The sequence below is a fragment of the Periplaneta americana genome, chromosome 8 (genome assembly GCF_040183065.1).
Source record: "Periplaneta americana isolate PAMFEO1 chromosome 8, P.americana_PAMFEO1_priV1, whole genome shotgun sequence".
In the NCBI taxonomy this organism is placed as follows: domain Eukaryota; kingdom Metazoa; phylum Arthropoda; class Insecta; order Blattodea; family Blattidae; genus Periplaneta; species Periplaneta americana.
Window position 1 is genome coordinate 41,076,104 of NC_091124.1, and position 26,463 is coordinate 41,102,566.

General features: G+C 37.2%; 1 protein-coding gene across 7 annotated transcripts in view; it reads left to right on the forward strand.

Annotated features, from left to right (window-relative positions):
• The window catches only part of cno (adherens junction formation factor afadin), a 552,013-nt gene that overhangs the window by 520,696 nt on the left and 4,854 nt on the right, over positions 1-26,463 (forward strand). For 5 of the 7 annotated variants that reach the window (XM_069832773.1, XM_069832775.1, XM_069832774.1 and 2 more), the window contains 10 exons: positions 1,215-1,401; positions 4,653-5,144; positions 6,539-6,686; positions 6,839-6,994; positions 10,342-10,850; positions 12,655-12,784; positions 13,930-14,118; positions 18,678-18,965; positions 22,084-22,932; positions 25,088-25,194. In XM_069832773.1, coding sequence (XP_069688874.1) covers positions 1,215-1,401; positions 4,653-5,144; positions 6,539-6,686; positions 6,839-6,994; positions 10,342-10,850; positions 12,655-12,784; positions 13,930-14,118; positions 18,678-18,965; positions 22,084-22,932; positions 25,088-25,194 — 3,055 coding nt within the window. Of the gene's footprint in view, positions 1-1,214; positions 1,402-4,652; positions 5,145-6,538; positions 6,687-6,838; positions 6,995-10,341; positions 10,851-12,654; positions 12,785-13,929; positions 14,119-18,677; positions 18,966-19,133; positions 19,256-22,083; positions 22,933-25,087; positions 25,195-26,463 lie in introns of those variants that run through there. The other 2 variants (XR_011333387.1, XM_069832778.1) reach the window with 2 other exon arrangements.

Sequence of the window (26,463 nt, forward strand, 5' to 3'; positions counted from 1 at the left end):
TTTGAAGTTGTTAGTAAAATATCATTATTGAGGTATATATATATATATATATATATATATATATTTTACAAATAAAGAAGATGGGAATCTGGTGTGGCTTAGTGGGTAGAGCATCAGCACGTAGAGCTGAAAACCCAGGTTCAAATCCCAGTGCCAGTCAGAATTTTTCTCCATTCCACTCATCTTTCATCATATGATGACGCAGAATATCTGCACGGAAATATCATATGTACTTCGGTACATCATAATAATATGATATGCGAAAAATAATCACTTAGTGATTTAAGACGGCGCTTATTCTGTCGGATCCTGGCCATTTTGTCACTCATAACGAGTGCACCTCTGCACATGTATGGACATTGTGCCACTGTTATATATCTATGACGCAATGCATGAGGGTAGGCCACTAGAGGGAACCCAAGAGATGGAACTTAAACTGAGAGGATGGGAATCCGGTGTGGCTTAGCAGATAGAGCGTCAGCATGTAGAGCTGAAAACCCGGGTTCAAATTCCAGTGCCGGTGAGAATTTTTCTTCATTCCACTCATCTTTCATCGTATGATGTCGCAGAATATCTGCACGGAAATATCATATGTACTTAGGTACATCATATTAATATTTTATTGTGAAGCTAAAAATGTGTTGTGAATTCTATAGTTGCTTCGTACAGAATTTTTTTTTTTTTGTTTTTAACTACAAAATTACACTTTTCGTACATACTCATCACATATTTGTTACAAATCACGTCACTCTTGTAAATTCTTCAAGACTGTACATCAGGATACATAATTAAACTGTAAAGAATCAAGTTCCTGAAGTTGTATGATTCGTAACAGTTTTCGTGATAAGTGCGTAAGAATGATGTAATTTTTAGTAAAAAATTTAAAAACAAAATCTGTACAAAACAACTGACAACATATTTTTAGCTTCAGAATACTAGCCAGTTAAAGAAATGATACTTCTGAATAGTTCATTCTCTAATTGTAATATTCTTTTACCCTTAAAACTAAAGAAAAAGGTATTTTACAAACAAATTCAAATTAATGTAATTCTGAAAATATTGAGAGAGAAAATGTTTATATGACATTTATTGCTCAGAATATCTTCGGAAATAAGCTCCGCAAGTGACGGTAAATCCTCGTGAATCACCCTGTATTACAAATTATATCGTAGTTTGCTTGTACTTATAATGCAAGAGGGATTGTAACTTCGCAGGTGGAAATAATGACCTTGTTCACGGGCCTGCCTCCCCTGGCTCCGGACCCACCTCCTCCACACCAGGCAGCAAGCAGCACGAAGTGTTCAACCCTGGCTACAGTCGCACCTCCTCCACCAACAGCATCCCCCAGAAAACGTACGAAGTGCAGCCACAGCCTGCAAGCGGGGCCGGACTCAGATCCAAGTGAGTTGCTCTTGTATTGAAACACAATGACGTCAGACCAGTTTCTTCGTGAATACGTAGCAAGCTGTCTTGTTCGCACTGGTACATAGAGCACATGCGTTTTAATAACAGTTGCGAAGACTGTATTGTGTGTAAGAACATGTCTATGTGATATAAATATTTCTTCTATTATGATGAGTAGTACGTTATCGGGCAAAGTTCTTCATAGTCAAACTCGCGAGGTGACTTATAATATGATGGAATTCATGAAAAAAGAAAGTAAAGCCGGGATATTTGTCATGGATGTTAAGAAGGTGCGGGAAAGAGTGGCAGCTGCAGTAGAAATTTCTAAGGTGACGTTAACTATGGATTGCTGCAAACAGCACTACATTCAAAATGGATGACGTCTTAGCACTGACAAGGAAAAAAATTAATGAAATCACGGAAGAGTCTTGGAAGAAGAAGTATGAAAAATCCATGAAATATGAAGAGTATGTGAAGCAGATTCCTCTAATAGAAGAAGCCGTGGACATTTGCATTATTAATTTATTAATTTAGGTGGGGAGTCTAGTGAAGACGAAGAAGAAGAAGAAGAAGAAGTGAGCGGCGATTCAGATGGAAATTTATCGGGAGTAAAGGAGATTCCTTTGGGATGACTAAATAGACACTCAATTGTGTCTTTCTTTCATTGTTTTGTTCATATTGTGTAGCGGTCTTACTAATAAAAACTCTATATATATATATATATATATATATATATATATATATATATATATATATATATATACAGATGTTTAACTATCTTATACTTATACAATGAGTAGCCCATTTATAAGTCGTGTTTAAATTTCTTACTAATAATCACTACATACATCGTGTATAGTAGTATAACTGTTACACAGCTACGTCATAGTTTCGTCATTACTTCATTACGAAAGGCAATAGAATATCTGAGGTTCTCTGTTGCATCTGGTAGAGCGCTCTATTGTGCCATGTTAAGTATCGATAGTACAACTGGCTCTGATCGATTATTACACTATATTTTGGTCAAAGAGTACAAGCTGCAGCAATATTATTCTAATTATTCTGTACTGTTTGGCTTGTTCTTCTGTGGTTACAAGGCAACCATCATCATAAAATGACAGTTGATATGAACAGCTGTTATAAGGGCGGCCATTTTTTCTCTATATACAATGCTTAAACAAGGGGTTTCGTGTATATAAGTACTGCAAAGCAATTCCCATGTATAGTTACAGACTGTTTACACATCCATCACTTATGCATGGTTTATTAGTAACGTTTTCTGTCTCAACTCTGCATAAGTCTCGTATAAAAACTATACACGATTTATTAGTAAGACCGGAGGTAAATAAGTGATCTATTTTTCTCGATATATAGTAAAACATTAAAGTTAATGACAACACTATATTCTACAATTTGGGCACATATAATTAGAAAAATGATGGAATATTGGTCAATCATATATTATACTAATGAATAGGCCTATACCTTTGCAATTAGAAAATAAATAATTAACACCAATAACATTAAACGAATTATTATGTATTAAAATCTGCTCAATATGTTATAAGGAGGATGCATCTTGAATACATTGTCGAGGTCAATTTTTCAGCTATACATGGGAATTGGAGTGTAGGTGGGCCCTCTTTGTTAGCTGTACTACCTCCCCTCTCCAGGCAGCTTCCTAGTTTGAGTTATCTGTACCAGTTAACACAACCATTTACATGGAACATGGCCTCATTGGAGAAGAGGATATGCTCAGAAATTTTGGTTCATCATCAATTCTTTGTAACATGATAGCGGCGAATTCAGACCTAAGCAACTTATCCTGTGGTTTTATTGCATGCAAGATTTTAATTTTATAGGGATGTAATTTCAATCCCTTTCTCATGATGATCGTGCACTTTTGACTTAGGAATACAACTGTAGACTACGGCAGACTTCAGAGAATTCTGAACACAGGACTGTCAGAAATCTGGTAAGATACGCAACAATGACGTGAAAGCAAACTGAGTTACTGTACTAATTATAAGCGCCTTCGATCCATTACACATACATGCTTCACAGTGACCTTGTAAAACCTCACCATTCATTCTCAAAACCCTGTATTGGAGAGCAAGAATTAATGGCTTTATTGGCAAGAACTCAGCATTAGTTAACAACAATGTGTTACATGACTTGATTTATGTATTCGGTTTGAATAATAGTTCAAAGAAATAAATGTCAAACAATAATGTGACTTGCAATATGATAACGGAAATGGTTATAAAAATGCATAAAACATGTCATGAGAAAGTATGTTGTTGTTGTTGTTTTCTAATGCCAGGCGTTTGACAATAAAGTCATTTGACCTCTTGCACTCCAATATTTTTCAAAGATATTATCATGACCAGCCATTGAAGCACAGATTTTCAGGTGTTCCGAATCCATTTCTTGGTTTGAGTTGCACAATGGGCAGTTAGGGGACTGATATATTCCAATTCTATGCAGGTGTTTAGCCAAACAATCATGGCCTGTTGCCAATCTGAATGCAGCTACAGACGACTTTCGTGGTAAATCGGGAATTAACTGTGGATTTTGATGCAGAGAGTTCAATTTTTTCTCTTGGGATCGGTTAAATGGGAAGTTGTAGCCGATTTAAGTGAACACCATATTTTAACGTTTTGGTGGCTACTTCATTCACACACAACCCCCAGAATGTCTGGAGGACCACACCTGCTGTTGGTCGACAGGTCCATTGGACCTAGCTGGGAGATCTTGTTGATCACCAGCTTTCCCTCCTTAAGCCACTGGAGGACGATTTTAGTGCCATAGCAGGTCAGCACTAGGAACAGAAAAGTAGAAAGAGGAGGAAGGAAAGGGAAATGAACCCCTAGGCCTCGAATGCTCTAATGCCGTCGGGGTCGAAGAACGTAAGAGTTCAGTCAGAGGACTGGATAGGAAAGGGTAAAGAGGGAATTAGGTATTGGATAGAGGAAAATTATACCAAATTCAGTCATTAACTCATCAAGCTGACCAGTGCTAATGGATGAGTAGCCCCTCCCTTTAGTTCAGCTCGTAAAATTATGCTTACTAACAGCTGCACCACGGGAAGGTAGGGATGGGACATTGGGTATTTGTCCAGGTTGGTTCCTTAAAGCCTTCAATGGGAAGGATTAATGGCTCTCCCTCCTGTATCCGACAGATACCCTTTTGCAGCCCTGAGAAAGTATGTGTCACCTTCTTAAAACACATTTTTGCCTTGGTTTCAGATCGAGTCAGAATCTCAACGATCCTCGCAGTCCAACCTCAGCGCTGCCACCAACCGGTCTCAATTCCAGACAGTCTTCGAACCCAAGTCTCCACCACTCACCACACCCACAGTCCACAGTCCTCCCACATCACATGAATCAAAACACACATCCGTCCCAGATGAATCCAGCACACCCATCACAGAGTCAACACCCCAACCACCATCCATCGCAGCCCATGCATCCATCACAGATAATGCCGCAGCATCCATCACAGACGAACCCACACGCATCACAAAATCAGCACCAGCAGCATCCGGGTCACAACCAGCATATGATGAATCACCACCTGGTGAACCAGCATCAGATGAACCAGCAGAACAGCCAAGGCAGTGATGGGGAGCGGTTCTATCAGAACTTGAGTATTTATAGGAACCAGGAACTGCACAATGGTTACCCCCCACCAAGCCCAAACAGAGGAAAACTGCCTAGTCCACAAGCCCACGAGGACAGGTGCGTGACAGCAGAGTTGAGATTAGCTAGTTGACTTTTCTTTTATAGCGAATAATAATAATAATAATAATAATAATAATAATAATAATAATAATAATAATAATAATAAATAAATAAAAATAAATAAATAAATAAATAAGTAAGTAAGTAAGTAAGTCAGTGAATGAGTGAATGAGTGAATGAATGAATGAATGAATAAATGAATAAATAAATAAATAAATAAATAAATTCATTGTGTTCTACGCACGGGAAGGTCTTTCACTGCAAACCCAGCATTCTCCAGTCTTATCTATTTTCTGTCTTTCTCTTGGTCTCCACATATAATCCATATATCTTAATGTTGTCTATTATTTGATATCTCCTTCTGCCCCGAACTCTTCTCCAGTTCACCATTGCTTCCAGTGCATCCTTCAGCAGGCAGTTTCTTCTCAGCCAGTGACCCCAGCCTATTTCTTTTTTTTCTTCCTGATGAAACACGCAGTAGCCACTGTGTATCAGTGGTGGATTTCAGGTGATCAGCAAGAGACGAAAGCTCGTAAAAGCCTTATACAATCCATCACTTAGCAATACTTACTTCCTGTGTACTCATCTCATCTAGGGAAGATGGAGTGAGGAGTTAAGGCCCATTCACAATGAAAATTAAACATAATGTAAGCGTTAACTTAAAAATGTAAACGTTATGGTAAAATCAAGAAGTCATACCATCATTCACGATGGGAACATAAACTTAACAGCAAACATACTTGATAACCATGGAAACATAACGATGCCATTTCCTCATATTCTGTCGTATACTTCAGTGCTCCACGATTGTGTTCTGTTTGCAAATCATGTAAGCATAAGCATGAAAGTTTGGAGTTCGCAAAGTTTCATGTTAACGTCTTACGGTAATGTTAATGTCAATGTTTATGTGAATCATTGTGAATGATGCCATTTGGTATCCTGGCCGCAAACTTCTGTGTTTATGTTAAGGTTATGTTTAATTTTCATTGCGAATGGGCCTTTAAGGGGAATTCCGCAGTGCCTCAATTGAGTTAATAGTACCCAAGCCTGCTTTAACCACTTTAACCATTTCATTCTATTGTATATTCCAAGTGAGGCATCATCAATATTATCATACGATCGTGTGCTAAACTTTTTGAGACCATGTCTCCCTTCACATAAAAAAAAACTTGAAATTCGATTTGGTGATTTTTTTTTTAAGGAAAATGGTATTTTACATTACTAGCGTGTATTCTTTTAAATTTAAAGATACAACATTAGAATAAAATAAAAAAAAAAATATGAAAATTTGCATGTTACACTTCATTATACAGTATACTTGTAGATTTTAATTTCCCCATATAGCCGCAACATCCCAGATAAAGACAGTGATGCACCATTTTGTTTTTCAGAAGTCCAACACATCAACAGAAAAGTTTACGGGGTTCTCAGTCATCTTTACATCGTCCACCTGACAGCTTACAACCCGGGACGCGTGACCGTCCTGCTTCAGCGTACATTCCTCAGAAAGATCAGTACGGTAGTCCTCAGCATGCTCCAGTAAGTTCAGTATTTGAGAGCAGAGGATAATGTTGTCCTGAGTGTTTTGTAACAGAATTATTTGGGGCAGAATTTTCGAAATATTTAGATTTCTTTGTCATTTGTATTTCGAGTCTGAATAGTGTAGTTCACTGTGTCACCACTACTCACAGGGCATGGCTCCACGGTCGCAGTCTACACGTGACATCATAAGGCAAGAGGCCAAGCTGCAGGAAATGCAGGAGGAAGTCCGCAGGCGGGAGATGAGGGGAGGAGTTACTTCACCACAGCACTACCCCGTGCAGCCTGCAGGCCATCCCCGACCTCAGGTATGTAGGCTACATAAGTGAGGATTAATATGACGAGAACATAAGCAATGGACTTTTCCTTCTTTCCAAGATTCTTCTCTCTATTTGTTTTATTTTCAATCCTTCAATGCTGTCCACAGAGTGACAATGTCATATCAAATATGCACAGTACATGTCAGTTATTTGACGTTACGTTTGTAAACAACCATGTGAACTTCGTATTTATAGGGTAGGAAATGAAAAAGTAACAGGGTATTAATCCAATCCCTATAATTACATGAAACGTTTATATTGTTCGTGACTATTAAGGTACGGTCACATGTCGCTACTTTTGCTGCGCAACTTTTGTACTGCAGCTGCAAAAGTTGCGTGTCGTGTTCACACGTAAGCCAAAAGTAGCACCGCTGCACGCTACTTTTCGTGCTGCGCAACCCGAGCGCTGCAAAAGTTGCAACTGGAGGTTGCGAGTCTGTTCACACACAAGGCGCTACTTTTGCAGCCGCAGTCATGCTGCAGGTTTCCATCTCCGTGTTGACTTCTCAATATACATTTTGTGGTTATGTTCGCATTATTAATAAACTCATGCGAAAGCTTACTTATCTATTATTTGCTTTTCTGTCGTAACTAGTATCCAGAAATTGGCATTATTTTTACTATAAAGCTTTTAAAAACGCCTATATACTTAAATGATAACCAACAGTATATTCACGTAATCAATGTTGGCAACCCTCCTGTTTGAAACTACTCTACAGAAAATTAAAAAATGAATTATATCGTCAGCAAATATGCTCAGATTGTGTTGTGTATTTAATAACTGTTACAAATAATTTATTTTCATCACATCTAACATTAAAATACATCCAAACAATAAAAGTATCATTGGCACATTTGGGTGGCAACACTGGTCGCAACCGCAGCAAAAGTTTCAACAAAACCGATATCAAAAATGATGCAGCTGCAACCCTGAGAACCCTGTTCACACGTCACTACTTTTAAGCTGCGCACAGCATGGAAAAGTAGCGAGCAGCAGGTTCGGCAGCTGCTACTTTTCGGGTTGCACCGTTGCTCACATGTCGCAGTACGAGAGTTGCGCAGTTTTTTGTACTGCAGCGCTGCAAAAGTAGCGACATGTGACCGTACCTTTATTGTGAGCATGGTTGGGATTGTAAGGATGTTTGGAATTTGAAATAACGATTGTTATATCTTTTCATGTCTGTCTTCATACTCTCTACATTTAAATTTAAAATTTCGGAGCCTTCTCGTTATTTATCGAATAATCACTTCCTCATTCCATGAGGCCTAATCTCCAGAAAACGCAATTGACAATCAAAAAGATTTGCACATCAGTACGACATCAATGAGTTGTATGAAATAACTGTAATGAATAATAATATATCACTACAGAGAATTGAATTCATTTGGAAATTAATATCACAGTTAAATATTTTAGAATTAGATTATGTTAAATTAATTATTTCTGTCTTTATACTTCCCGCATTTATTAATCACCCCATTCGTATATTATATTTTTTATTGGATTAAAATTAATTAAAATTTCGTTAAGCTTTTATATTTACTTTAAAAAATAAATTCGTTATGATGTCATATTCATGTGTTTCCCTTTTATGTTTCATCATGGCTAGCTGGATTCGAAACTGCTTTGTTGTAAACATCATAATTTCAGTCAGTCCACCGAGTTAGCTCTCTTGTAGCATATCTGCCTCTAGACTAGCCAGCCTGGGTTCGATTCCCGGCAGGGTCAGAAATTTACGTATAAAAATTTCTACCTTAGGACTAGGAGAGATGGTGGTGCACAACTTCTAATCACTGAATTGTGCACCAATATGTCTGGGTTAAGTTCCAAATCTCTTCGCAGTGCATGTGAAGAGAAGGTATAAAAGGTATATGTCACTGTTGATAGTGATTCATCCGTTGGATGGGGACTTTAAGCCTGGCGGCCCCCTTGGTGCTATTCGACAAGAGTAGGCTATGTGCCAGCATCTAGTTTCCCATTCTTCCTTCCTCATCTTTATCATCATCCTCCTTACCCATTCCCTACACTACACTTACACATACACTCACCCTAGTGCACGACATAACTCTCCACAAATACACAACATGCATAGCATGACCCACCAAAGTGGTGTACAACTTGAAAATGGGGTCACAGTCCTGCCATCTATCCGCAATTATGTGGAATCCGAATCACGCAAGTGAATTGGGTAGACACACACACACACACACACACAGAGACACACACATAATTTCAGTCATCCAAGGCCTACTGTAATTTATGACATCACCATATTAAGGGGTTAGGTACAGCTTACAGCAGTAAAATTTTTGTAAATATTAAATATTTTTTTCCTCCATTACTGTATCTTGTATAATAATGAAAATTGGTATGTGTAAAACACTGTCCTTCTACTGTATGAAAAAAATATTTTTATAATTAAAAACAATTATTTATATATATTTTTTCAAAATTCAAAATGGTGGCAGTTTACTGTTAAGTGATGAAGCATTTCCCTCATAACTCATAAACTTGTTAACTTTTTCATGTTCTCTCTCCTTTATTTTATTGCTGAAACTCATGTCTACAATATCATGCTCTTTCAACTACATTACTTAATAAATAATATTTTTTTTATTTTATGTTAGAAGAAAATACCGATATTTGACCATTTTTTAAATGAATTTATTTTTCATCAGACAATCTATCAAAGGTAGAAAAGTGATCTTGCATCACATTGCAGATATGACATGTATAAATACACACAAAAAATTTCATGAGAGAATGTTGGATAGTTTTTGAGTTATGTGGGAAACACTTCATCACTGCACATTGAACTGAATTTTGAAGAAAAAGAAAAAAAAAAAAATGTAAATAATTGCTTTTAAATCGTAAAAATATTTTCTTCATATAGCAGAAGGACAGTGTTTTACACATACTAATTTTCATTATTGTACAAGATATGGTAATGGAGGAAAAAAATGTTGAATATTTCCAAAATTTTACTGCTGTAAGCTGTACCTAATCCCTTAACAGAAAGTGTAACCAGTTTCTCGAATGGCATGTGCATAAACATTTCACGTTAAAAAGATCAAGAGATGGAAGGAAGGAGGAAGAAAGTAGAGAGAGAATTGGAGAGACATTATCATTATGTCCACATCATGATTCTCTGTACTCTTAACAGTCCCTGTTCTTTGTTATATCCACTTTTAAACTGCTATGCTACAAAGACTGATTTACTTGTTAAGGCTGACAGTGTAAAAGCAGTAAGAAATCTTTCCTTCAGAGCTTCAGTATTTTTTATTATGAACGCCTGTTCCTTACCTACGTACTGTTTTATGATTCTTTTTTCCAGGTTTTACCAAATCACCCTCAACGGGTTCCCAATAACTACCAGTTTCATAATCAAGATCCAAATAGTCCTCTTCACCCCCAACATAACCCAATGCTGCCTTACTCTCAGTCTCCTGGACATAGTCACCCCCAGCCTCCAAACAACCACCCTCTCTCCCCTTCTTACAATGGGGCTCGGCCCCACGGAGGCTATGTCCCTCCTCCCACTGCTCCCAAGCCCTCTCGCTACCCGGGTCCAATGCAAGCTGGTGCTGAAATGCAGAGGCCGAACTACCCTGCCGATCCTCACCATCAGAATGTGGTGGGTCCAGATATGCAGGGACAAGTAAGGCCACCACTGGGTAGTGATCCCCACGGATCTGTCAGACCGTCCATGCCACCTGAGGATGTGGGCTACAGAGATTCTCCTCCTCCACCTCCTCCACCAACCTCGACACACCCTCTGTATCAGTCTGGGGGTTCAACTACAGGGCAGAAAGCAAACGCATCTTCTGGGAACCCTGACAACAGGTGAGTGACTTTATTTTCGTTATTATAATACGTTGCAGAATCAAAATGCATGAAGACAACTTCAATTTGTTGGAAATAATGTATGGTACGTAAATGGCTAAGAAATTTCGAACACAAACTCATAAGTTATGAAAAAACCAATTCTGTGGAGGTGCTTACTTATTCAATCATGACTAGCAACCAGTCTGAAGTCAGCTATAGATTTTATAGATAGGTCAGGAATTAATTTAAATCTTTCAAGGAGTATACTTCCACTTTGTACAGTAGAATCCCTCTTAACTGGCACCAAAGTTCTGGATACAAGATTTTGCCGGATAATTGAATAAATATTTAGAAAAATTACCTATTCGTGTTTTATGATGCCAACTGTTGAAACTGCAGCCATGTGAAGCTTATTTCTCAATCACCTGATCATAACTGAATAACATAAAAACTGTGTGGATTTTCTATGTTAAAACACATTAACAGGCCAAGGTTATACAACTAAATCCTGACGTAGGTTATTTTGAGTTTAATAAATTTAACAAAGAAATTAAGCAAATTATTTAGTATTCATGTCCCCATTTTCTTTTTCTTAATTTCAATATACTATTTATTCATTCCAATTTATATTGTATTCTTGACTTGATTCTCTACTTCTGTCTTCGTAATTGTCCCTGTTTTGTAATATTTGTATTGGTTTGTAATTTAATTGAATCTTTGTTATGTTCCATTTAGTAGAAAATAGTTCATTGATTCTAATTCACGTTAACACTTTGTTTAAAAACTTAAAATTGTTTAGTCGACACGTTAAAAAGTGTTAAAATTTATCAGAAAAGGTTATATACCTTGGACAGACGGCCCGTTTTGACATGGTGTTGCGTCTTCATCAGTGTCCCACGAACTACTGTGATCTTGAATTCTACCATTTGCATTCGTCAGTTGTAGGGGTGGGGGTGTGTTGCTCTTATGGTGGGGGGTGGTTGTTTGTGTGCTATGTATCATGATATCGACAATGTGTGGGTATTGAACTGTAATTGTGTATTAAGTATATGTTGTGGGTATGTTATTATATGTTTATATATTTCGTATTGTTCTAAGATGTTTAACTGTGAACTTTTTGGTGTGATGTGTAGAATTTCCATATTTATTTATTTGTTTTAATAAATTTTAACACTTTTTAACATGTCGACTAAACAATTTTAAGAAAATATTTATAGGAACAGTCCCTGACCGAATGCAGACTTTCTCAAACAGGTGTGCACTACATGAATAATATATATTTATTTTGTTTTGTATGTAGAAATAAACACTAAACACATCACACAACATAAAGAATACACTAATTCTTGGTTCGAATATTCACTGAACATGAAAGTTCGTGCAAACTTTCTAATGTGGCAACACTGACAACTCAAGACGCGGCAATGTGGCAGATATAAAAATCTCTCTCTTTTTTGTTCAGTCAAAAGTGCCATTGGTTTGGTATTGCTGGTTAATTAAGTGCTGATTATGAGGGATTTTACTGCATTCTGAATTTCAGGTATTACGTTATTGTGATAGTTAAAACTAATTTTATTTTTTATAACTCGTATAAAAATTGTGTTTTCTTTTTGTTTTGACTTTAGTTTCATTCTTTTTAATATGTTAGCGTCAGCTGTCTTGTTGCCATTCACTCACTGGGAAACTGTCTTAACTGTTGCTAGAGTAGACTTTGAAAGTAAGTTCAGATAATGATGTTAAATTTTGGGCAGCTGGGAGGAATGGTTTATTGTTAAATTGTAAGTTTTAAATACGGAGGTATATGATGGAGTTCCCTTCACAGATACACAGCCAGTATGGGGGAGCCTCCTCGTGGAACCTACTACCCTGCATCTCCTGGAACTGGGAACCAGCCTCTCCGTCACTACCAGTTCAATGCAACCAACCCGTGGGAAAGAGAGGAACGAGAAAAGGTACTGATAAGTTTTCATGTTTTAAAATTTAATATTCTGACAGGTATGCCAATTCCGTGATATGAGTAGATGTACATTGTACAGTATAATGATAACTTTAAGCAGTAAGTCGAGTATTGTGAGAAATTATCTTAAAATGGTTGAATGAACTATACTGTTTTCGCTGTAAGAAAAATCCTAATATAAACACAAGCACGTTGCTGTCATACCCGTGATTGGCTCCCAGACGAAACACTCACATGATGCAGGAGAATATAGTTCGTATTTGGAAACCATAATCTTGTATTATTTGAAAATAAAAAATTGAATTCTAGTTGTTAAATACGATGAAACATATAACTTCACTCATATGTAAAACACTATGTAAAAGAAAAGCTACTTTTATATTTTGTTATGTACTATGAACGCGGATGAATACAAACAGCAATACCGAGGTAGTCTGTTCTTGTAACAAGCTGGCATCCCTTAAGCTTGTCGCTCACGTTAGCACGTGGTACTGAAGTATGGCTTCTGCATCCTCGGTGTGTGTGGTTATTAATCGTAAGAGTGGAAAGCCTCTCAAAAGCGGAGAAAAACAAATGGTCTTAAATGTATATAATAAGTTAAATGAGTTTTAATTATAATAATTATAAAGTAAATGTTTCCTAAGCAAACGGATGCACAGTAGTGAGGTTAGGTCTACTTGACGAGTAACGGGAAATGTTTAACATGAAACAGAATGTACAACAGTAGGCGGGAACATGTACTGAGAATCTATGGCGCCAAACAGCGGCCAATGAAGCTTCACTTCAGTCACGTGCTATTGTTTACATTGGGATTTTTCTTACAGTGAAAAGATTATAGTATTTATTTATTTATTAATTTGTTCGTTCAGTTATTTATTGCAAGTATTGAGAATAAATGTCTGTACTAATGCTTACATAATTATGCACAACTAATTTATTACATCATCATCATCATCATCTTCCTTTCACTGTGTAGACCCTAGGTCTGTTCTGGCTTACACTTTCCTGCTGTCTTTTTCTAGACTTCCTAAGTCACGGTATCCTTGTTATCTGTAATTCAAGATTCGCTTTTGAATGCGAGTGTTGATATTCTGTTTAGATGATCAATCCGGTTATCTCTGTTTGTTGCTTGTTGATCAGGAGCAACAGAGGCGCAGGGAAGCAGCCAGAGCATGGCGTGACCAGCAGATCTCAGAGCTGAGCAGCTTACCTCAGCGTACACCTCAGCAAGAAGAGCAGCTGCGAGCTCTGAAGCTGGAAAGGGAGTTCCAGAGACGAGCTGAGGAGTGTGCGAGACAAGAGGAGGATGAGGAGGGCGAAGAGGAGCAAGTAAGTGGCGGAGATGAAGTTACACCATTACATACAGTAGCAGCATGCACCTGCAAGTCGTCATCAACATTATCATTGTAATATCACCAGTATTACTAGAATCATTGCCATCATGTTTACCACCACTGTCACTACCACTACCACTAGCGTGATCTAGAGCATGGCAGTAGAACTCATACTGAAAGAGTGTTCGAATTTTGCTTGAGCTGATTGCTAGGGTTGCCAACTTTTTTGAAGAAAATACAGGAGACAAAATTTCACATTTAAAATAGACAAATTATTCGGTTCAGTTACTAAAAACAACTTTACTCTACACTTCGGCAGTTAGGCTTAAATTAAGAGTATTTTGAGACAGATTTTGTCTCACTTAATAGTTGAAGTCGACTGCAGTTTGCAGCTCTGATTTCATTAGATGTGTCATGCTCATGTTTCGAACATCTGTCCAATTATTGTTCATGAGATGAAACACCCTCTTTGTATGAACAATACTTGGTATTCTTAGAACAAAACTAACCAGTTTTTCCAAATTTATAACAATAACACGGTTTGATTTTAAAAGAGTAAGCATTACGTTCTATAAAGATGCATATTTTAATGCATTTCTTAAAGAACAAAATTCATCATATAATCAATCATCATTCACGGCAAAATCAAGTATTTAGAATAAAAAAATTTTACACTTTGCAAAAATAAGGGAGAAAAATGCTCGAAGAGCTGGGAGACTTAAAAATTAGAGGCAAGTATGGGAGAACCCAGGAAATACAGGAGGGTTGGCAACCCTGCTGATTACCGACATTTTATCTAACTGCAAAGTGCATGTAAGATAATCCCATATTACCGAAATACCACCTCGTTCTCACCAGTGCCCTTCTTCATCTTTGTTTGGATGTTTCCTTTTTTTTTCGGGTCATCATTTGCCTCCTCCAGAAATCCCTGTCATTTAAACTTCTTTCAGATAATTAAGTTTTTATTTTCAGTCAATCGCTTATCATGTTAAGATGGCAGAAGTAGATTCTGTTACATCAATCTACTTCTGCTATCTTAACATGATACGTGATTGACTGAAAATAAAAACTAATTATCTGATATTATCATTCACAAACTTATCTGAACTCAATATGACTTTTAAATTTTAAACTTCTTTCACTCTCTACTCATTCCCCTTTCATTTCGACAGGCCATTTCAAAAACGGAAACAACTGAAAATGCAAGCTTTTGATATAACTGCAATTTAAAGTTTCATATTGCAAGTACGGAATGAAAATATAAATGTTGGAAATTTATCCTTTGAAGAGGTGGAAAAATTCAAATATCTTGGAACAAGAGTAACAAATATAAATGACACTCAGGAGGAAATTAAACACAGAATAAATATGGGAAACGCCTGCTATTATTCAGTTGAGAAGTTTTTGTCATCCAGTCTGCAAAAAAGCTGAAAGTTAGAATTTATAAAACAGTTATATTACCGGTTGTTCTGTATGGTTGTGAAACTTGGATTCTCACTTTGAGAGAGGAACAGAGGTTAAGGGTGTTTGAGAATAAGGTGCTTAGGAAAATATTTGGGGCTAAGAGGGATGAAGTTACAGGAGAATGGAGAAAGTTACACAATGCAGAACTGCACGCATTGTATTCTTCACCTGACATAATTAGGAACATTAAATCAAGACGTTTGAGATGGGCAGGGCATGTAGCACATATGGGCGAATCCAGAAATGCATATAGAATGTTAGTTGGGAGGCTGGAGGGAAAAAGACCTTTGGGGAGGCCGAGACGTAGATGGGAGGATAATATTAAAATGGATTTGAGAGAGGTGGACTGTGATGATAGAGACTGGATTAATCTTGCTCAGGATAGAGACCGATGACTGACTTAAGTGAGGGCAGCAATGAACCTCTGGGTTTTCTAAAAATCCAATTGAAGTAATTCTAATGGAACTTATAGTATATAAGAAACATCATTAACAGAATTTGGAGTAATTTCAATGATCCTTGGATTTTTCAGAGCACCATGAAACTTTAAAATACAGTTATCTCAAAACTTTGCATTTTGAGTTGTTTCCTCTTTGAAATGGCCCATCAATTTCAGGTCGTCCCTCATCTGATCCAACCATCTCGTTCTTGGTCTTCCTCATAGTCTTTTCTTTTTCTTTACTCTCATTTCCAGTACTCTTCTGGCTAAACTCTCTTTAGATGTCCACACAATATCCAGTCTCTTTTCTCGAGAAGTTCTTGTAAAAGTCAAACTCCAACTCTTCCTTTTATCTCTGTATTCCTGAGTCTATGCCTTCTGCTCTTTCCGTCAGTGCTTCTCAATATTCTTATGTTTGCTGCTTGTAATCAGTTTTTTCTCTCTTAGTCATTACCCAAGTTTCAGCATCAATAGCTTATTACTAGCATAAAGTATGTTTTATAGATAAGAGTATTAGCTTCCTTTGTTATGTCCGAGTTCCAAATTATATCTTTAATTGGATCATACAACCTTCCACTAGCTTATACTCTTTGGGTAATTTCTTTTTGTATTCCTCCTCCTGATTGAAATTTATTTTCTACTTATCCAAACTCTTTCGTTGACTTTAATTGGTATCCACCACATTTGAAGGGTTTCAAACCAGACATGACTAATCCACATTAAATAGTTCTGGAACAAGGTTTAAGTTCCACTGCAAACAGTTAAATCCGTATACTGCCATTCTTAATCTCACAATTGCAGCCTTCAGCTGTTAAGGAAACAGTCTTTCATGTTGACTACAAGGTAGATTAAGATAAGGTGTGATTAAGAAAAGGAACTAAATTTTAGTGATATGGTGGGATAGTTACATCTGGCTTGAAACCCTTGGCTTAATCTCACTCATCACTGATTCCATCTTACTAATTTTCATCACTACACATTTGTCTACATTAATTGCCAGTTCAGCATACCTTTCCACTCTCTTCTCATGATATCCTCAAAGTACGATGTCGTGTGCATATACCTTATATACGCGAATACTCCGCACCATCGAATAATCCGCATACCCTATTTTAGGAGAGACAATTAAAAAAAAAAAAAAAACACTGTAATTTGTGTTTTATTTACAAGAAATTAATCCTACATGATGATTCACTCCAAAACTAAATAAATATCAATTTGTTTTAAGAAACGCATAATAATTTTCACATGCTGTTGTAGAAGCATCCGGAACTCTACCTACAATAGAAAATTAGGAAACACTATCTTGGATAATTTTGTAGACTATTGGAGGTCATGATGAATGGTTCCAGCCAGTCAGAAAGAGACCATCCAATGTCTCATGTCATCTATTCGTAGGGTTACCAGACGTTCAAATTTTGCTGGACTTGTCCTGCTTTTAGGTGTGTACCCTGCATCCGGCCATCATTGCCATCATTGTACAAAATCTTACACTGCCTTGCTTTTCAATGCTACTGTACGTAAAAATAGAAATTTTTGAGCAATGTACTTATAATGTAAGTAATACTTACACTTTATCACAGATCGCAGTCGAATCTACAGTATGACCAAAGAACATCGAATGACAACCGTGACCTACCAGGTGGTGGTGCTTCGATCATGGAAAAGTATTGATTACAGGAAGCAACTTTCGATTATCGATTAGTGTACTTCCGGAACTTCCATTTTCTCTTGAGTCTCTTGTATCAATTCTAGTGTACACCAAGCTCAACAATTTACATTCTTATCAGAATTATTCAAATTTAGTGTCACATTTTACATTTTTAATTTTTTTACATATGGTAACCCTCTCTATGCGAGAGATGTAGAATGTTTTTGTTCTACCCGTGGTTTGCAAAGGGAAGAGTTCTGTGAGTCGCTTGTTGACGATTCAAAAGAATAGTTGGAATCTCAGACTGAGAAGAATCTTGAACAAATCGTTAGAATCGATTTGTCACGTATGATTGAATCATTGGAATCACTTCCAAAAAAGAATTGAGTTGCCCAACTCTATGCCTCACAGACTGAGGTGTGAGGCTGGACAACGCTATAGTATAATGGGATTCAGTGTTTGAGACGAAGCGGTACCAACCTTATTTCAAATAATGCATGCAACCCAGTTTTTCTTTGCTCAATTCTGGAAAAAAATATGCACGGAGTATTCGCTCATATACGGTACTTTGTTGTTTTCTTTTACTGTTTTAATAATTTCGTCCATTACTTCATTAAACAGGCAGGTTGGTAATACACTGCTCAGTGTCATCAGTGGTGAATAATTATGCCAAGTGCTACAAATTGGTACATAATAAATTAAAATGTATCACCACTACCACTTTAACATTATCATCATTACCACCACCACCACCACCACCACCTCAACTAACATCATCAGTAACACTGTTGGTTCTACCACAATCTCCAGTACCACCTATACCACGAACACTTTTTTCGCGCAAACTTAGCTATTTTGGTAGGCCTTAATTTTAGACAAAAGAAAGATGGCTTTGCAGAATGACTGAACAACAGGATTGCCTCGAAACACAGAAGAAAATAAAGAATCTAGCAGGAATCTTGTTAGAAATGCCTACCATGTTAAATATATATATTTACAGGAAAGCGTGGAGCGTGTTCAGGGTTTGTTACGCATGGCAACACAGCAACAAGACGATACAGATCATTCCAGAAATCAGCAACAGAATACACGAAGGCCACCAATTGTAGATTTCCAGCAAAATGGACGGTCGTCAATGCTGTCTCCACCAAAAACCTTGCCAAAACCACAAATACCATCAGTAGGAACTGTAGACGAGAAAGAGAAATCTAGGAGGGTTGAAGAGTTGAAAAGAAAACAAACTGAGGTGGACTCTAATAGGGAACAAGACGACTGGACAATGCGAAGGGTAAGAGAATAATACAGCCAATCAGGGGAAAGGTGTGGGGATCATGGTGGCCAGTGACCTGTCTATGCCTGTGTTTGTGAAAGCTGTCGAAACTGCACGTGTGTTGGGATATGCTGTTGTCACTCTTCGGTGTCTTGTCTGACCATTAATCCCACCTCTTTGTTCCAGATTTCCGAATATTAGAAGGAACAAATTGTAGTTAAAAAGGCTAACATCTCACACGGAACTTTCACAGTGACCTGACTAATTTGACTAATCCAATCTAGTCGCCTACTCACCAACAATAAACAGTATGTTTTTTTTATAATTACGTTCATTGTCGTCAGCAATACAGTGATTGTCAACAATACCATGACATCCTTACACTAAGATTTTTTTTGAAATTGTAATAGTATAAAAATTTAGCAAAATTATTCAACATTGCTGTTTGGAATATTATTTTTACCTTCTCCTCACATCGGCACTCTAATAGATAGTACATCCTTTAAAATCGCAATAGCTTTATGCCTTGGTTGTAAACTCTGCCAGCCACACCAATGTATTTGCGGAGGAATTGCTGATATTTACGGCCATCATGCACTCAGCTGTGCGAGGAGCAAGGGTCGCATTACAAGACAAAGATCTCTGACTTCTTGTGGCATCCCGTCTCTTTTGGAACCACCAGGTATTAGTCGTGCGGATGGTAAACGACCCGTGGTCTCACCTTAATTCCATGGTCTAGAGGAAAATCTTTAATTTGGGACTCCACTTGCGTTGACACTCTAGCTCCATCTCACTTGCCGAATACCTCCAGATGCGCAGCATCTGATGCTGAATTAGCCGTGAAAAAAAAAGTCAATAAATATGCTTATCTTTTAGATAATTATATCTTTATTCCCTTTGCTGTGGAGACCTTCTGTCCTTGGAGTCATGACGCTAAAGTTTTGGTATCTCAAATCGGCAAAATTTTTATCTCCATTATCGGTGATCGTTGTTGCAGTACTTATTTGCGTCAACGTTTTAAGTATTGCAATTCAACGCGGAAATGCAATGAGCGTTTTGGGTACCCTTCCCGAGTCCAGCCCTTTGGATGAACTCTTTCCCTTGTAAAATTTATTTAGTATAGATAGATATTTTAGAAGTAATTTATTTTTTCATTACAAGATAATATTTTATACAAAAAAAAAATATGTTTTGTTTCTTGATTTTGTCAGACACATAACCTGTATTGGAGGAATGCATGGTAACTCTGCGGAAGAGGTGTTGTGTTACAAGCCGGAAGGTCGCAGTTTCGATTCGTGATATGTTATGGATTTTTCATATTAATAATAATGGTCCTTTGTTTCACTCAGCCTCTAACAGAAATGAGTACCAGGGCGCTTCCTGAGAGGCAGAGGTGGTCAGACATCCTTACTGCTACTCACTGTCGATTATCTCGTGAGAGGAGATCTTTAACATCCTGCCATCCAAATTATAATGACTTTTTGGGGCTTTGCTTAACTCTGTACGATTTGAGCAATAGTTTATGCTAGTAATCTTGAGACTGGGCACGGACCAATATACAGTAAAACTTCATTTATAGTGCATAGCTAAAAATGACAATTTTTTACTGCCACTATAAATATTTCATTTTTTATTTTAAAAAGTATTCATTTAATCATGTAACCCCTGTGCTGTTTTGTTAACTATAGTGTATAGAACATGCATAAAAATTGTAAGAGCCTTTACACTTCTAGCTTGACGAAATGTGCCGAAAAAAAATTGTGAGAAAACAGCTTGTAAAATGTGCATGTAATTGAAGTTCAAGGGTGCAGCCATTTATATATTGCGTAATTTTTATGCTTTCTAGCGCCGCAGAGCATTGAAACTTGCTCAACATATAAATAAGAGTCCACACCTGTGGAGTAACGGTCAGTGTGTGTGGCCGCGAAACCAGGTGGCCCGAGTTCGAATCCCGGTCGGGGCAAGTTACCTGGTTGAGGTTTTTTCCGGGGTTTTCCCTCAACCCAATACGAGCAAATGCTGGGTAACTTTCGATGCTGGACCCCGGACTCATTTCACCGGCATTATCACCTTCATTTCATTCAGACGCTAAATAACTTAGATGTTGATACAGCGTCGTAAAATAACCAAATAATAAATAATAATATAAATTCATTTTTACGAGAAAACGAAAATGCGATTTTTGACTGAAATTGACCAAAATTTCACCTGTCACACTCCTTAAGTATTTAAATCAGACTCAAATACTTATGAGCTCATTTCTTTTTCTTTTCAATGTAGAATTGTCAACGACATCCATGACTTTGTCTCTCTTCAGATGACATGACTGTTAGTATAAGCAGTGCTTAATAATAAACGGTGTCTGGGACAAACACTACTGATAAAAAAGTTTTATAACTCAGTTACTCATAAATTTATGTAAAAATGTTGTTTGCTGCAGGGGACAAAGGAACTCATCAAGTTCTTATGGTGTCAACACCATAATTCCATTTCTCGTGATTTCCACTAGATGTTCAATATTGTTGAGTTTTATGTTATTCCATTCAACAGACAAAATGCAGAAAATCTAACTAGCCTATATTGGGAAGCAAGAAGGAAAATGGTGTAACTATCAAGATTCAGATGTCCACACCTGTGAAGTAACGGTTAGCACATCTGACCGCAAAACAAGGTGGCCCGGGTTCGAATCCCATTTGGGCAAGTTACCTGGTAGAGGTTTTTTCCGGGGTTTTCCCTCAAATGCGAACAAATGCTGGGTAACTTTGGTGCTGGACCCCGGACTCATTTCACTTGCATTGTCACCTTCATTTCATTTGGATGCTAAATAACCTGAGATGTTGATACAGCATCGTAAAAAAAATCCGGATCATTGGAAATCATCATCATGTTATTCCATTCATTGCTGCTGATATTTCCGCGCTGATACATTTTTTTTAATCTGCCGAGCCACACCAGATGCATATGTAGAGATTTGCTGATCTCCATGAAAGCTTGTCGATTTCCTCTATCTTTTGCAGCAAATGCCATTTGGATAAATTTGTTACTTGTTGAGTTATAAAACTTTCTTATAGGTATATGTATCTGATTTTTTTTTTTTTTTAGAATTGTTGTTTAAAACATGTCTTCGTAATTTCAGGATGAAGAGGTTAGGCAGCAACACCAGCACCAAGGGATGCAGCAGCCAAATCATCAACCATTATCACCACAACACTCACAGAATCAAATGCTGTCTCCAACTTCACAGAATAATGCAGCTAATATGTCAAGACTCCAAGCAGCAGCTGCACCGAACAATAACCAGTACATGTTGTCAACAAAACCAACAGCAAATCCTAGCCATCTGAGATTAGACAACCTTGTCATCAACGGTCCAGCGTCTCCACCACAGGTGCATCACAGCAGCTACCAAACTAGCAATCCTCACCAGCAGTATAATGGATATCTCCCATCCCAGCCAACTACCAACAATACAACACAGAGTAGTTACTACCAACAGGACCACAACAAGCTAGTAGGAAACTCTGCGGTGTCACCATTGCAAAACATCCAACAGAAATCAGAAACTGTGAATTACTATCACCAGGACTCTAATGCGAACTCGAAAATGTCAGCAACTACACCGGTGTCGCCCCTGCAGAGCAGTGGCACACAGAGGCTCGATTCTCTTCTCCTGATGGGCGGCAACCAGCAGTCAAACAGTCTGAACGACAGGAACTCGAATGCTGCGATGCCGCCCCAGCCTCCGGAGCGAGGGTCGTCCTTCACGGTTATGTCTCAGACGCAAGGTGTGTTGAGGAACTCGACGACGAACATGACGACGGAGAGGAGCAACATGGTCCACAGCAGGGGGTCAGAGACGAATCCGACGACCTCGACAACATCTACAACAATCAAAAGAGTATCATTCCATGACCCAAATGCTAATCAGCCACCACCACAGCCAACATCGCAGCCACCAATGGAGCAGATTCGGGAGGATCCAAATGTGAGTAACTGTTTATTTGTTATCCAGACAAAGTAATGTGAAGGGATTCAGGACTGTGAAATGGTTAAGAGATTGCATTTTTTTTATACTTTAATTTTTTCCCTATTTATACAAGGTGCTGAGGAGAATGCATCTGCAAAAATATACTACGAAAGTCAAATGGTTTGCATATTGTTGAGCGACAAATTTAGCGTATTTTATAAAAACAAGCTTCTTTCAGCGCTCAGAACTCTGGAACCATTTACTGCAGAACATTGAAAGGGAGCTTATTTTTAAGCTGACGTTCGGTAGGTTATGTTAAGAAGTAATCCTTATTTTTATTGTATACAGAGAGACAGATAATCTGATTTTACTTACTTTTAGGCTTTTTGCCAGTTTGTAAAAATGTAAAAAAATATTGAGAAAAAACCTTGCATTATTAAGAGGGATTCGGCATTGTTTGCTTAGTGGTACAGCAATAAGTTTCGAGGGTATTAAATAAATTATTTTCACACGCCTGGACTTGAACAGCGCAGTACCGCACGCACTGGCCGAGAGCTGAAGATAAGCGAGCGTTGGGCGTCATTTTACTCCTGTGTTTATGAAAACCTGTGATAAAGCTAGCACAGCCATGTGCTCCTAGACGACACTTCTCGTGTTTATGTCTCCTGGCCTTGCTTACCTCGGCTATCTCCCACCTCACAGTCAGCTGGTTAGTTCACGCGCGTACTATTTATTTTCTTTATTTGATAATTTCAATACTTTCTTATCAACGGTGTACCAGTAAAAAATATGTGTTTATTTGTACTTTCAATGCGGAAGCTAACCATATATTTTTAAAATATTTTTTCCTTGGCAAAGGCGTCTTAATGAGGAAAAATCTAAATTTCTCCATTTCCATAATAAGTAAGAAAATCTGATTATGTATCAATATAAACTTTAATTTCTCAGCATCAAAATAAACCATGATTTTGATCATTGGGTGAAAGGGTTTCGGAACTACAACAGTTTAAAGTTGCTAATTTTATGAAAATACGATAAATTTAAATATTTTAAATGTAAACACTATGAAGTTCTGATGCCTCAAACTTTGCACAAAGCATTGTATCACTGTTGTCTACGGACAGAAAAAGTTTCATTGTATTTAAAAATTGCAAGGTCAATTTTCTCTATATTTCGGTCGATTTGAGATGGAATAGCTCATACAGAGTGTTCTGAAAAAAAAATTTCAATATTTAGGGAAGCGATAGTATGCATAAAAACAAGAAATAAAAGTCCTACAAACATGATCGACAATCCACAGTTACAAATATAATATTGTCATGTCTTCACGATACCAACAGTCAGCTTTATAATTTTAAATATTAAGCTCGTTCTCATAGAAGTTGTCACGTAGCATTTTCAAATGTTTGCTTTCATATTTTCAAATCTTACTGTTACAATTTTGTGCTATACGTGTTTGTTATTGTAGAAGAAAGAAATTTGAGTGAGTAACAGTCGGTTATTGTCGGGTAACAGAAGGTATAAGATCGGTTAGCTAGAATGCCTAAATTCAGTAAACCATTGAAAAGTAAACTTCATGCTTATGTTATTGAATGTGGTGCCCATGTGTTTTCAACCGATGGAACAGTTTTCTTATGTAAGATTTGTGAAAAGACAATGAATCACGAAAAAAAGTATTTTATAAGTCAACATGTGTCACCTACGAAGTAAATATTTAGTTATGTTGATATAATTTAAATTTATTGCTAAAATATATTGTGCCTTCTTAAAATTTATAATGCCTTTTTCAAAGATTATTGCGCCTTTTTTTTTTTTTAATTGCCTTTTTTGCCTGTCTATTTTAACTATTATAAATGCCTAAACACATCCGGGCTCTAATCATGACATATTAGTTTAACAAAAAAAAATCTGTCATCTTTTCTTTGTTTCTTGGAGGATAGTTCATTTTTTTTTTTTTTTTTTGTAATTTTTAGATCTCAGATTTTTTAAGAGATACGGAGAGAGCATAAATGTAGTAAAAACCGAAATAACCAAGTTACTTTCCCCCCACCCCTCAAAATAGGATTGTGAATTACCCACGAAGCAAATGACCCACACATGAATTGTCGGGAGTCGACTGTATACAGAATGTATATTCTCCAGAAAGGTACAAGATGCGTGTTTTGTGTTGCAGCACTTCATTAATGAAGCTGAGACTTTGCTAGCATCCCCTAAGAGCCCAGATGGTGGTTCATTCTCTGGAAATACCCCCGGAGTGATAGGAGCTCAGGAGGTGTACAAGTAAGTGAAGTCAAAGTATGCTTTTCCTTCAGTACTTGTAATGTAGGTTTGTGTGTGTCTTGCTCCTCTTGCTCTCTTCCTGCCCCCTTTTTTACACGTTATTCTAACCTCACGAGAATCACTACTCGAATTTTTTATAAGAAATTGTAAAATTTAGCTTTGTGGTCGCTTAGACATATCAAAGAACCCAGAACGATAAAGTGAAGTTTATATTAAAAGTATGAATTGACAAATACACAAAACATAACGAACATTTCACAGTGAAGTCAGAACGAACTGGTGAATACAGAGTTTAAAATCGACAATGCACAATATTTAACATCTGCACTGCAGAACTGTCAAAATAACCTTTTCAGTTATATTGTGTCAGCTTCATTTTATTACTAGGCGGTAGGTCTCTCTATAATAATGATAGCATTGTTGTAATTCGAACGTGCCGCAGCACCAAGCACAGGGATTATATTGAGGGAGGGGTAGAAACGTCGATACCGACGAGATAAACCCAATCGGCCGTGATGAAACAAAAGAAAATGTGACAGAGATTTCAGTTCGAGAAAAAATGGACACACAATTTTGATGACCATACTGTTAGTAATTGGAGATCGCTTGTAAGATCTGTCTTAATCTTCTATGTAGAAAAGTCGTCCAAACATATTAGTGGTGCAGGAAAAAATCATTGAAATAGATGAGAGTAACAGTGGTGCTATCTCTCAGTAATGTTCAGTAAGAAACAAATTTCTCCTTCTAACGACACCACAAACCAAAATCAAATTCTTATGTTGGCAACATTGTGTATTTTGTTAAATTTGGTCGTAACCGTAATGGCACAGTTCAAAGTTACCGTGCTAATTCTCCAGTTTAGTGGAAACGATTATTGAAAAAAATATAGTAGTAGTATTTAGTAGTATTTATTTATTTAACCTGGTAGAGATAGGAGATAAATATACTCAAATCTAAACATGTATTTTTTTCAAAAAGCTCAAGAGGAAGGGTTCAAACCCGGTAATCTCCCCTCCTTGCTTATGCTCTTGATAATCTGATTCTTCTACCCCAAACTTTTATCTTTCAGCAGACAGTTTCTTCTCAGCCAGTGACCCAGCCAATTCCTTTTTTCTCTTATTATTTTTAACATTATTATTTCTTCATCCACTCTTTCTAGCACAGCTTCGTTTTTTATAATTAAATATTATGAACATTATTGAAAGGAAGGTGAAGCAGTGTCGCATGAATTGTCAGCAGTGAAAAGGTTTGATATTAATGAATAAATCT